The sequence below is a fragment of the Haliaeetus albicilla genome, chromosome 2, assembly GCF_947461875.1.
Source record: "Haliaeetus albicilla chromosome 2, bHalAlb1.1, whole genome shotgun sequence".
In the NCBI taxonomy this organism is placed as follows: Eukaryota; Metazoa; Chordata; class Aves; order Accipitriformes; family Accipitridae; genus Haliaeetus; species Haliaeetus albicilla.
In genome coordinates this window covers 8,076,840-8,090,648 of record NC_091484.1, presented here as the reverse complement: position 1 = coordinate 8,090,648, position 13,809 = coordinate 8,076,840, and the positions used below count along the sequence as shown (strand labels likewise).

The following is a 13,809-nucleotide window of genomic DNA, read 5'->3' as shown; positions in this document are numbered from 1 at the left end:
AAACAGTGCAAAGTGCCCAGAGGACATACTCATCTTCAGCTTTCAGATACTTACTTTGCCGAGAAGCGGGCTGGATGCAGTCTGCCCTGCTCTTCCTCGCCATCTCCCCACCAAAGGGTTCTGCTGGCAGGCAGGAGCTGGAAGGGCTGTGAAACCGCACGTTAGTGTGCTTCAGAGAGCGGTCTGAGTTAGCTTCGGTAACCCATAAGAGTCCCATATATAAAGATATTATAAAGTTTTAATACAACGGTGGAAGTTTCACCAAATGGTTTGTTATGGGTTATAGAGTACACAGGTTGTGCAGTGTATTAGTAATTCTTCAGCACTACATTTTATAATAACCTATAACCTTTTAGCTTAGTGCTTTTTACCACCCAAATTCACATATTATTAATATTCATTTAACATTTTTCATGTGTCATAAGCTACTTAGTGAAAGAATGTTAACATAAAGTGAGATAGATGTGTTTGGCCACAAATAATGACAAAGTTAAATTTGAATTAATCTAACATTTAAATATCAGTAAGGAAACAAAGGCACTGCTGACAAGATTTGTTAATGTTGGGCAGTGCATGTTTCTCAAGTTGTCTTTGTTGTTTTTGTTTATGAATGAGTGCTCTTTGTATATTTATGCTCGTGCTTTTCTCCCACTCTCTGCTCCTGCTAATCAGTGTGTATATCCACCATTTAGGACAACTGATGAGTCCCCAGAGCCAGCTGAGCCTTGGCAAGCAAAGTCACCTGTGTTAATGAATACTCATTTGAAATAATTTACATGAGAGATGCAATTTACAATATTTTCTGTGTAAATTGCATGAAAATCAAGGATAATTGGGCGTTAAGTCATTCTTCTCTGTTCCTCAGGGATGTAGCTGCATGAGAAAGGTCTGTAAATTCCACCCAATACAGCCAGATGTTGAATTTATGGCAGCTTTGTTAGAAAACTTGTTAAACTTTGGGTAATAGTAAACAAATATTTTTTGCTGATACATTCTACAGTCAAAAACCCTGGCTTTTTTTTCATTGCTTTTGAGTGACCTGACATAAAATTGAAATTAACCCTTTGGCAAGCTTTTCCCATTTTAGACAATCTATGCCTGTGCTGGAACCTGCTCCTCAAAATATTGAACAGCAGCAATATTTACAGCCCTTGGGAGGTGTAAGCATGTGGAATGAATTCTTGTGCTATTTCTGACCAAGACCCTGGGAAATCTGAGAAATCATTTAGCCTTAGCGAATCCTTTCCCACTTGTATACCAGACTTGCTGGTGCATTTTAGCAAGAGACTAGGAAGCGCTGTGGCTGAACTCAGACAAGTCCCCTTAAATCTTTGGTAAGACTTTAATTTCATCGTTAGTGCAAATGCAATTAATAAATGGTGTCTCATAAAGAAAGGCTACAAGTGACTCAATTTAAGGTACCTGCAGTTGCTGGGCAGTTAGCAGGAGTTTACAAAATCTATATTCTACACTGAGCCTTTTGCTATGTGGTATTATGGAGTCATGTAAATAGCTCTGATCACTTCTTGAGCAGAGGGCCTGTCATTTGCATTTTGCCACTCTGAAAGTGTTCATAATATTTTTAGTTCAATACTGAAATACAAATTCCAGATTTGTTTGCGTGCCATAAAAAGAATGACTTGCTGTCCTGCTGTCTGCCTTATTTGAGTTAGTCTTTGTTTTATAATGGCTGTTTTGAATTGCCACCTTCAAAGTTAGCAAAGAACATCTGTAAATTTGGGCTGCATTTTCAAAAAAGTGATGTGCAGGTTTTCATGTGTGAACCGAATGTTTCCAATTGCTTGTGCAGGAGGGTGATTGATGCAGTCTTTTGTCTCAGCCCTAGTTAAGGAGAGTCAGAAAGTACATCTTTTTGGTTAGCTATCTTTTCTGATACTTCGGTGTGAAGGTACTGTGATTCAGTCATCATTCTTTCCTAGTAATTTGTCTTGCTTCTAAAGGGAAATAACTCGCTTTAGCCTTTTAGTGCATTACAAAGCACAACTCCTTGCACCACCTCCATACAGGGGGATTGATATGCTGGGAGAATGACATGGAGAACAATATCCACCCTTCACGCCTTCCACGTTCAATAGCTCCGGGGTGCGGGGCGTTGCGAGAGAGTTTTTCCTGCCTCCAGGTCATGCTGCAATGGGGAATGGTCTTTGCTTTCATATTCATTCATTTTTATTCAGGTGCCCAGTTCTGGTAAATGCTCATGCAAATTTAACCTTGCAACTGCACAACGAAATGTTAAAATCAAGCCCCCAAATCTACTGATTATATAAGGCAGTACATAATATCAAGCTCTGCACTGTAAAATGACACTCTTTGATATCTTTTCCAAATGCCATCTGCAAATACTATAATTAGAATATATACTTTTTTTTCCTAACTCATTTAACAGCAACAAAAAGATCAAAAAACTTTCAGGTGTAAATTTTCAGTAGACATGCAGCAATAAATGCTGAAATATGCACTGAGTCAAAATAAGAATTTGCCTTGTAGACATATTGTTAACACAGACATCAGATTAGCTTGACATTGGCTCAATAATGAGTATTTAGGGCAAAACAACAGAAAATAAGTTTCACTGGAATCAATCAGTATTGGAATCTCTCTCTCTATATATACATTGAAGTCTAATTTAGAAACAACTTCTCACATTTAAAATTGTGATGTAATGTAAAGAAGCTTCTATTTGAATTTTCAAGTGAAACCCTTAACATTTGGGTTTCAGCTGAAACTTAGCCGATGCTTTTCTTGCAGTGTGATACACTGTAATAGCAACCAGCATCCTGTTAGAGCACTGATAGGCATACTGCAGCCTGGGTGCTAGTAGTAACCCCAAACCCTCTTCCTAAACAATGTTACCAGATACAAGGGTTAGGTTCCTACAGAATGTCCTTCTTAAAAATTTCAGATACCATTAAATATAGGCCCTGGCTTAAATATTTCCCTGGGTACCATTAATACTTTCCCAGTGAAGTTCCTTTGTGAGCATACAATAGGCAAAACGTCCATTTATGGTGTGTTTTCTACACCTTTGTCTGCTGAATCTCACAGCTTGATCTTGGCAATTTGAGTCTTGAGATGCCATTTAGCAGACTTGTCTTCACTGTCTTGGAAAATGCTGCCTTATCCCAGAAGATACTGATTTTACCATCAGTGGTGGTAGGTCCTGTTTGGAAGGATCTCTTGGAGGAATTATTCAATGTGCTGTGGGGGTTTAGCTGGGCCAGCCCCAATGACAACCACATATGTTGCGCAGTGAAATCCACCTACACAAGCAAGGCAGTCAAGTCCAAACACAGGGACAAATGTGAATGAGTCTTTCGTGTGCCCATGGCGTAATCCAAATTCAGCTGTTGCGGAGGTCTGAGTCTTTGGCTCTGCTGCATTGCCTACTCACGGCTCGATAAAGGCTACAGTCGCATATTTTGGGACCTAGTCTGGGATTGATGTTGTTGTGCTGGCTCAGACAGGAAATATCAAACAGGCAGTCAGGGAAACTGCAATTGCACAGGCTGTATCACTCCAGCTCTGCCATAGCCAAAGATCAGAGCGAGCTGCCGGTCCCAGAGCTGCGCTTTGATACACTGCAGACTCTGATAAATTACCTATAGGAAGAGGGAGGATGGATGGTGACCTTGTGACCCACCACTCAGTCTCGCTTAATCCCTCCAGCCGTGTTCTGCAGATGCAGGAAGGTCCCTTGATGTATGTCTTCAGGAGAGTGAGGATGAAAAAGTTGCTTAAATGCTTGTAACTGTCACAGAAACACAAAGCAAGCAAAATGAATGTTGGGTTTTTCAATAGCTAATGTTACCCTGGATTCACTTTGCTTGCAGATTCAGTCAGCATATATTTATTTCTATCTTAACATTCAGTGTGTTGACAGTAATTTTGTTAGGGACAAAATATTACAATCAGAACCAGAGTTTCCAGTAAAGGGATGCATTTCATTTGCTGCTTCCCCCACCCTCCACTGTCTTCTCTGCCTCTCACTACCTCGGTCTACATGAAGCAAAATTATTTGAATGAATCGTGCAGAGGCAAGGTAATTTCAGTGCCTGATACTGCAATATTACTGTGCAAAATGACATGTTAGCCTGGTTAATAGATTATTTATTTTCATTAAATATTGATTATCAGTGGCTTATGCTGGCAGGCACTTTCCTTTTTACTGTGCAAGTAGCTATATGCCTACATTCTGTTATGGTAGGTTTTTTTTTTAAGTTAACTGTTCAGTCTCATGAATTTTCATGTTTTGGCACTGACTGACATCTGCATAGTAATTCTGCCAATAAGTTATGTGTGCTTTTCACTAATGCAATTTTATACCTAATGTATTCAAAAAATCCCTGGAGCGAATGAGGATGTTTTAACCAAGGGTCCTGCCCTCACTTCACCAGGTAAGCTATTGCCAAAGGCTAGCCCGAATTTTATGAAGGTTTCCTAAATTCTGTGACACAACACATTAGTCCTCTGCCTGAAGCCTGGCAGTGCTGGCCACTGCTCAGGCAGCCTTACTGGTATATTAGAAACAAAGACGCCGAAGAAGATCTAACAGCAGAGAAAAGTATCTGAGAAATTTTCATTTCTGCAGAATTCATTCACTCAAAATCAATTAGCACAATGATACGTAAATGGTGAAGGCAGAGAATTTCTGAGCAGTTTTGTACTGTGGAACCAGCGTATGGTGTTACATTAGTGCCAGCAGTAGAACAAGCCACCATTATAAGGCAAAACTAAACAAATCTCTGCATTGTGAAAGAAGTAAATTCAGAATAAACTTTTTTTTTTTCTTTTTCCAAAATTAAATATGGCTGGCCTAATGATCCAAGGCAGCGCTACAAGTTTGGCTTTGCAAAAATGAGAATAAGGGATTTCGAAGTTTGCGGTAGCGTAGGAAAAGCCCCTGCTTTTTTTAAAGAATGACACTCTTTTAGTTTTGCTCATTATCTCATGCATTTCCTTGCAGCTAGTCCCAATTCAGAATTTCCATTGCAAAATCAGAATGAAATGTCAAAAATTTATCTCACACCAAAACCAAATTAGACTAAGGAATGCCAAAAAGCTTTTCATGGAGATACTGTGTTTGAAATACTGCATTCCAGTAACCTCGAAGTACTTGATAAGGTCAGAACACTTCATTGTGACGTTATCATTTCTAAACTACTCTGAAAAATCAAAACAATAGTGGAAAAATGTTGGCATCGTGACCTTACGGAGACAAAATGTTATGGGAGCTTTTCATAAAAAAATATTGATGCATGTTATACATTTCCAGAAAATCATTTCAGGGTGATCAAATGAGAAACTTTTTTTGTCAGGAAATGCTTGACTAGTACCAGCTCCATCTGTTCAAGGAAATAACTTCCACAGAAAATATTGCTTCCTTAAAATGGCCTCCGCAGTTTTCTTATTCTTTAACTTAGTAAGTCTCAGAGATGTGTGTCAAATTTTGCCTGTAGACTGTGATGAAATAGTATCATGGACACAGAGGATGACATGCTGCAAATATAATAAGGTGAATGTAACTTCTTTTTAAAATGTCAGTATGGCATTTTGAAAAAAACCGATACCTTCATTTTCACTTAAAATGCGTAAAAGTGATATCTGTTTCCAGAGCCCTAAAAGCAAACGAGCTCATTGTAGGGCAATACAATGATAGTTATTATGAGATTAGAATATAACAATAATCCACTTAAATTATTAACAGCAGGCTAGTACTTCAAAGTGACCCTTGACTCTTATCTTCGTAAGAAATAATAGCAATAACATTGTCATTAAAAGGAAAAGAATTTGAATTTCAATGAAAGCTTATTAAAAAGGTTTTATACAGTTTTGAATATAGATAAACATGTGCAGCATTTCCTTATAGGGAGCGCAAATGGTCAATAGACCCCTAGGGAAATGAAAGAAGGACTCCTGTCAAAACAAAGAGAGGACACATTTGCATCGGTATTGAAAACCTGGTAAACAAGTTTTTTTAGTGATAGTATTGGGTTGAAAACCTGAACAATGAGATTTTCTGGCACATTCTTGGAACAGATTGCACACATGGGAATTAAAATGTATTTTCTCTCTGAACCATAGCATGTGTAAGGGATTTATGTTGTTCAAAGTAAAAACGTAAGTGGACGCTAATATCCTAATTCATCAAAGAATAAGTACAGGCTTAAATCCACCTTTACTTAGCAAAGCTCTTAGGAATGTGTTTACCTGCAAGAATATGCTGGTGGCTAATGAAATCAGCAGTATGTGTTTACAGGTACTGCAAGGGATTAGAAGAAACGTCTAAACTTGTTGAAAAGACATCTAAAGTGGCTCTGTAATTTGTTTCCTGCTACAAACGTCTTTGAGACCAAAATAAGCGCGCTCTGTTTTTTTCTGGGTTTAGAACATACTTGACGCTTCCAGCATTAGTATTTCTGTGGTGCTTGAAATTGTGAAATATGTTTCTGTGCTGAATGCACACTTCTATACAAGATGAAGCAGGCTGGTTGTCTTAACTTTTCCAGCTTTCGACCAGCAATGAAATCTAACGAATGGTGCTATGGAACTGGTATTAACAGTTTTCTTGGGTTAGTACAATATAATTAACAAAAATACATTACTTGGCAATTTTGCAGTGAGGAGCCTACGCTTTGTAATACGCAATTTCTGTGTTGACTTAGGGTCATATTATCCTAGCAGACGGACTTATCTCAGAATTTTCTTCTCATTTCTGGCATATTTTGGTGCATGGGTGTGGAAGTTTTTGTTGTTTCTAGCTGAAGCTGTTCTATTTTATGCCTTCTGTAAAATAGCTCAGTGGAAAGGAGAGGGAAGTGTAAAATAATAAAGTAGACTCGGAGGCAAGGACTGCAGACTTGTCTCCTTCATCCTAAGTGAATTAGCCTTTCAGCTAGAAAGTCTTACACTCTATCTCTGTAATCCACTCCATCAATTAATATTTCGTAAAGCCTTGCAAAGCATAATCACCTCTTCAAGCAAGAACTGAGAGCACCATGCTGTTACCACAGCAGAGCAACCCCCTTCATTGCTGGCTGCTCCTAAAATGAAGGAGCTACATATTGAAACCAGAAAGGGGCCAGTTTCATCACAGGCGAGGTTTCTAGTCGTTGAACAACTAAATAAAAATGGGCATCACTTCCATGCCGCTTGGCGCAGCTGCGAGGTCCTCTCCTTTTTACGCTCCTTGGCGATTCTCTGCTCCGCCTCCCTCCTTGCTACCCCGTTTGTAATTTCCATGGCCTGATAATTCTCAAAGTCAAAGTCATCTATCTGGCTGACCTCCTCAGACTGCCTATATTTGTAATGCTATTAAAAGATGTTATGAAGAGATGAACAGTCCCTCTTTCCAGGACATAGTATTTATAGCGTACCGCTAACAGGTAACCCTTGTAGAGCAAGCGGGGTCACTGGAGCCCCTCTCTCCCTGGCGTACTTGGCAATATTTGCACGTTCTCGGACAAGGAGAACTCGGGGGACGCAGAAGGCGACCCCGGGGCCCAGTGCCAGGCAAAGCCTTTCCTTACGGCGACCGCACATCGCCTAGAAAACGCTGCCCGTGTGACATTTCCACGACACGAAGCGCACCACGGGACGACGGCTCGGGTTACCCGTCTTTGGAAGGAGGTCCTGGAGCCGCGCCACTTGGCAGCCTTTCGGGCATCTGGGAAGACTTTCTGGGAAACCCCACTTTCCTGGGGGGAAAACCCCCAGGGCTGAGCCACACGCTGCCTCAGCACGGATGGGGCCAGGTCCGCTTCTTCCCGGTTGACCCATCTGCGACCGGAGGAGACGCTCGGTGCTTGGTACAACATTGGGCTGGCAGAAAACCTTTAGCCCAACTCCCAGAAGAGCCCGTGGCGGTGGCCGCCGGCGGAAGGGGGGGGACGCGACACGCAACCCTCAGCCTTTTGCTCCTCCAAACCCACTTCTGGGGAGCGAGGACCGGCGGGGGTGGGAGAGGGAGGGCGCGGGGCGGGCGCTGCCGCCGGCCCTTCCCCCGGCCCGGCCCGCCGCGGGGGCCGTGGGCTGCTCCGCGGGGGCGGTGCGGTGCGGAGCGGGGCGCGGCTCCGGAGGCTGCTGCGCGCCATGCGGGCTGCCTGAGCGGCGCCGGCCGCCTCAACTTTTCCCCGGGAAGGATGGCTTCCAATTTTAACGACATCGTGAAGCAGGGCTACGTGCGCATCCGGAGCAGGCGGCTGGGGGTGAGTGCTGGGCCCCCCAGGGCCACCTGCCTTTGGGCTTCTTTTTTTAATTTTTTTTTCCCCTTTTTTTTTTTTTTTTTTTCCCTTCCACTCCTTTGTCCTCCTCTTTTTGCAAACTGAGCTCAGGGGGTGTCTCCGCAGGGGAAACAAAAAACAAAAAAATGGGGGGGGGGATGGGGGAGAAGAAGAAAGGCACCTAAATGCGCGCATATATATATATGCATTATATATACACCCACCTATATGTATATATATTTTTTTTTTCTCTCTCTCCCGTTGGGAGATGGGGATGCTGCCTGCCGGGAAGGCTGTGCTGCCTCCACCTCCCGGCTCTGCCCTTCACACCGAGCTCCCCGGGGCGCCCGGCAGCCGCCGCCAACTTCGGGCCGGAGCTGTAGGGGCTGCCGCGAAAAGGGAACGCGGAGGGGAGCAGCGGGGAAGGGGGTGGCCGGGAGGAAGACAGGGGATCTGGGGGTGCCTGTGCCCTCGGGACCGGGAGGGTTGGGGGTGCGGGGGGGACTTTGGGCAGGGGTGAGGGCTGAGAGCCGGCCGGAGGTGCTCAAGTCTGGGGTTCGTGGGAGGGGGCTGCTGCAAATCGGGGCTTGGAGGTCTCGCGTGGGACAGGTGAAGAACTTGTGATATCTTTAGGGCTTTTAAGTTCATTTTGAGTTGCGCAGGATGAAAATCCAAACAGCCCCCCTTTAGCTCCTTATGTAATTTTAAACTTATTTAAAGGCTGTTCTTTTACTACCATGGCGTGTTCTTAGATTTGATTGTAGGCACTAGATAATGCAACAGTGGTGGGTCAGTTCCCAGTTGGCATATGCTCTCTTAAAGCGTGGTCTGCTCCGACAGTGCGTGGGCTGCTGCTACTTGCTCCCCTGAGCAAACTACCAGAGCCGCTCCAGTGCTGGGACTTGCGTGCTCCACACCTCCTGTCTACCTCAGGGAGCCAACATGGCTTAAGGGGTTGCAAACTGGAGCGAGGCTTGTGTATATAAAATGTTTTAATTGATAGATGTGCCTCTCGTGACAGGAAAGGAACTCATTTCTTGTATTTAATGAGAACTGATGGGTCGGCTTATGGGGGGGGGTGTGCACGCGATCATCTGAAAGCTTTTGCTGGCTCATTACAATTACAGTTTCAGACTCTTGCTGTATCCATGTTCAATGGCTTCTCTACAGTTTTGGTAATTTGCATCTCCCTGACTTGTTTGGAAGCTGGAAAGCACTTTAAAGTATTCCAGCAGGCTATTTTTCTTGTACCTGGACTTACAGGCATAGTTCGTTCTTTAAGAACTGCATGGTTCAGTGACGGAGGGAGATAACGTCATTATGAGAGAACTTGTAGTAAACTTGGCACAATTAGTGTATCGTAACTATCCTTTCCTTACTGAATGTATATCAGTATTCAGTTTGCTCCAGCATAAACGAAGCGTAAGATTAAACTTTGACACATCTTTCCATACTGTAACAGTGAAACCCAATGGGCATGTGAATAAGGCACATCTAATTCTGAGACAGGTGTAAGTTCTGTTAATGCCCGCGTCTTTCCTTTATTAAGGCTTTCCAAAACACTTTGAGGGTGGTGGTGGTGAGGAAACACTCAATGCCCTCTCAGTAGAAGTGCATTTGACAGCTGAGTGCAAAAACAGAGGGAGAAATGGAGAACGACACTGAGTCCATGGAAATGGAACAAACGTTAAATGTTTTCTTTGAAAAGACAGTTTCTTTATTTGATCTCTCACTTTCTAGTTCCAAAGGTTTGTATCATTATCAGTGGCTGGAAAGTGGGAAAGGGCTTATGGAAAGTGCTTTTGTGAAGAAGTCCAAGCAAAGTCCCAGAGAGTTCCCATGGCTGTAGATTTGTTAAAATGAAGAGCTCTGAGTTTGTTGCCCTAAGCTGCCCTTGGCTCTGGGCGTGCTGTCCCGACAGCTTTCCAGTGCTGTGGAGGACATTAGGAGGGAAGGTAGTAGCCGCCTTGATCTGGCTGTCACTGCTTTAGATCTGGTGACAGAAGCTGTGCTATGAGGGAGAGATGACCTCTTCAAATCTTGCTGCTCCATTTGTTTGGAAACAAGTTGTTTCATCAGCAGTAATGATTCTCTCTCCCTGTAGTTTTCAGTTTAGAGTATTGGCCCACTACTTAAGAACAGACAGTTGAAACACGGCTGCAGATTTCTTCCTGTGACTTGCATTTTCTATAAGCTGCTTAAAAGCCCAGTGCCCTGATTTACAACACCCAAGTAGAAATGGGTAATTATGATTAACCCAAGTTCTTTAAATGCAGGACAAGCTTGTGTTGCTTGCAGCAGCAGTGCAACTGTCAGCACCCGCTTCTCAGTACGCAGTCCCAGCTAAAATGTGTCCTTTCTCTGTGCTTTTTCCTCCTTGCTGCAGGTGTGTATGTGGACAGCTGGTACTGAACCTGGCTGAGTACCTGGGGCTTTAGCAAGAGCTTGAATTCAGTCTTAATCAGTGGCTAATGTGAGCTTGGCTTCTTCAGAGAGGGAGGAACTATGCAAACAGCTTGTTTTCTGGTAGCTAAGTTGGAGAGGGCTGTTGGACACCCAGGAGCCGCAGGTGGGAAGGGAAAAAAAATACTTTAGACCTTAAAATAACTGACTTTCGAAGAACTTTGCCATGCCGTGAAAACGTTACGAAGGACAAGTCTACTCCAGCCCCGTGTAGGACCCCTGTTTAATTGAGAAGGATTTCAATACTTTGTGCGTGGTGAGATGGAAGTGGGAGTTATGAAAATACATTCCAATATTATGGTGGCACAGCTGTAATCAGTGCATTGTCTTTTCAGACTGAATTCAGCTCCTGGGTTTTTCTCTGTAATGCTATGGTAATTCCATCACCAAGGGAACTAGAGGCAGAGCTTGTATCTACAAATTATCTCAAGAAATGACTTTTCTGTATAACTGGGGTGCAGATGCTACATTTGGAAAGAAAGGGGTGCAGAGAAGCAGCTTGCTCAACCCCAAACCTCTTTTAAAAGAAAAATGACAGTTCTGGTAGGGCCTACTTTGTAATTTCAAGATTGAATTTAGGCTAATTAGTTTTGTACCTGGACTGTTATTGCGCCCTTTAAATATGCAAATTTAATTTAATATTATTTAATAGAATAGTTTCCATAGCAACATTTGTATCACATGTGTCTTCTGCAGAGCCAAATATATTCAGGAGAAAGCGCACTCTTCCCGATTCTTTCCGTCCTTATAGGGAGAAAAATAATTCCCTCAGCCAATGGTTTCCCTCTGTTATGTCATTAGCAGTGACACAGAGGAGGTTGTGTGCTAGAAAACTGCTGACAGTGTAAAAGCACAACCTTCCAGAGTTCCTTAAAATGAAAAAAAATCAGCTTTGCTCTGTGAGCACTGCTTCCATCAGTGACCACTAGTGACTGCTGGACCTGTGTTTTGGGAGAGAAGGTACTCTGTTGCGCTGAGTGCTTTTGCTTGCAGTCACCTTTCGTCTGATTAAGTGCTTTCTATCTACGTATGAAACAGGGGAGTCCTTTTATGGCCTAGGTACCAAAAAAGGCTTTTTTTGTGCTTATGATTTTCAAACAATGTCTTGTTCTGTGATACAGATGTGACCTTTCTGAGGAGGAATATATCATGGAGATGTTTCCTCTCCTTAATGAAAAGGCCAGTTCTTGTGTTTTCGTTTTAAGGATGGGTGGCTGTGCGCTGCTTGTGAACATGCTTGAGCTTTCGTTTTAGGTTGGGCTGGCCCAGCTGAGTGTTCAAATAACAATCAAAACAGGAATAAATCTTTGAAACAGAGGGCCTATGTTACACTGGTGAGCCTGAAGAGCTTTAAAAGGAAAGGGGCACTTGACAGTCTTCTTGGAGGTGCAGCCAGCCTACCTGTCCTCGTGGGGTGGGAGGCTCCCAGTGCTGTGTGTTGGTTGCAGTCAACGCTTTTCTTGAACTCCCTGTTGTTAAGGCTTAGCTTACCCTTCCTGCGACCACACCTAAACTCAGGTTTGCTGAAACTCACGTTTCAATTTGAGCAAGGGTTATGAAGCACAGAAGCCGCGCTAAGGATACCCGCTACTGCCATCATCAAGGTGTAGGCAGAAGTAAGTGCTGGAGGCTCGAGGTGCAGGCAGGTGATGTTCCTGAAGCCTGTTCCTCAGGGTACAGGCAGCGGTGTTGGGAGCGCTGATGGCGTGGCACCGGGAGGGTGCCGGCTGCCCTCCCGCGCACAGGGTTTTAAAGACGATGCCGTTCCCCTTGGAAGACCCTGCGGAGTTTGCAGGCATCTGGCCTGTCCCTGCCTCTTGATGTATGGGAGACTGCTGGAGCAAGATGCCATGGGGTTAGCTGTCAGCCCCTAGCTTCTGGTATGCCAGTAACACACTTGGAGTGTCTTGTTGCATTAAGTGATGAAGTACCGTTAGTGTCAGAGGGAAACAATCTCTTCGATGAACAGCAACTGCCTTGAGCTGTCTGCAGCTAAAAGCAAAATAGTGCTGATCAAACAGAAGTGCCTCCAAGAACCAGCTGGGATGTGCTGGTGGTGAGCAGAGATGTCTCTGTTAAGGAGTTGCACATATCCACAGCTATGCAAAGCCTTGTAGAGTCTGGTTTGGCTCTGCGCAATACTTGATTGACTGGAAAACATTGGCTTCCAAAAACATTCTCTCTGGCTTGCTTGGAAACTAGGTATCTTCTTCCCAACAGAGGGTTTGGCTGTGGTGGCTTACATGTTGCTGCTTTCCAGGAGGGGTAGAATACCTTTCTGAGCATACCTTAAGGTGGTACAAATATGGCTGTACTGTTTCTCCCAAGCTTTGTCTACTATGAACACATCTGGCTTCTGGGAAAATATTTCCATTGTCTCCCCATTTCTCAGACAGCATCACTTTGAAACTCAATAATGTAACAGGTATATCAAAGTGCGATCTTAATTCTGTTTACTGTGATGCTTGACCTGCTGTGGTACAAGGTGGATCAAAGCTCTGCGTACGCAATGTGAGGAGGCTGTGTTACTGAACAATCTTCCAGGCAAAGTCCAACAGTAAGGATGGACAGCATCTTTTAAGTTTTTAAGGGTTAAAAATAAATGTGGAGCCATCTACAGTAGTTTGTGCTCTCGTGCTCTTCCCTCTTATCACAAACTTCCCAATGCTGAAGCAATCTTTATCTATCTTGCTAATCAAGCTCTTAAAATGTCTTTATTCTGGAAGATGTCTGATTGAAGAGGTCTATGCCATAATCCAATATAAATCCAGGTTGAAATAAGGAATGAATTATGGTTAAAAAATTGAATATATAGTTGTTTGCATACTTACTTCTTTCATTGTAAAGCAAAAAAGTGTAATGGTTGTGATGTTTTCTGCTTCTGCAAACTTCTCTTTAAGATTGAAACTACTTCTCTTCCCTGGCTATTTGCAACATGTTACTTCAGGCTGTCTGTCTCTTAATTTCATGGTGAAAATGCAAGAATTGGAGTTGTAAAACAACTTTGGCTCTCACAGGTGTAGGAGTAGCCTTCCCAAGCTTAAATGCATGTTTTCAAAAAGGATTCAAGGAAACACTAAAGATCATCCATAAAAGCAGAATAGGA

At 43.2% G+C, this 13,809-nt stretch overlaps 1 protein-coding gene across 8 annotated transcripts in view; it reads left to right on the top strand.

The window, feature by feature from the left end:
* The window catches only part of DOK5 (docking protein 5), an 81,787-nt gene that overhangs the window by 28,813 nt on the left and 39,165 nt on the right, over positions 1–13,809 (top strand). The window contains exon 1 of one of the 8 annotated variants that reach the window (XM_069804826.1): positions 7,944–8,225. The exons of 1 other annotated variant lie outside the window; for it this stretch is intronic. In XM_069804826.1, the coding sequence (XP_069660927.1) occupies positions 8,160–8,225 (66 nt within the window). In that variant the 5' untranslated portion in view covers positions 7,944–8,159. Of the gene's footprint in view, positions 1–7,943; positions 8,226–13,809 lie in introns of those variants that run through there. 6 more of the 8 variants (XM_069804844.1, XM_069804856.1, XM_069804833.1 and 3 more) reach the window with 6 other exon arrangements.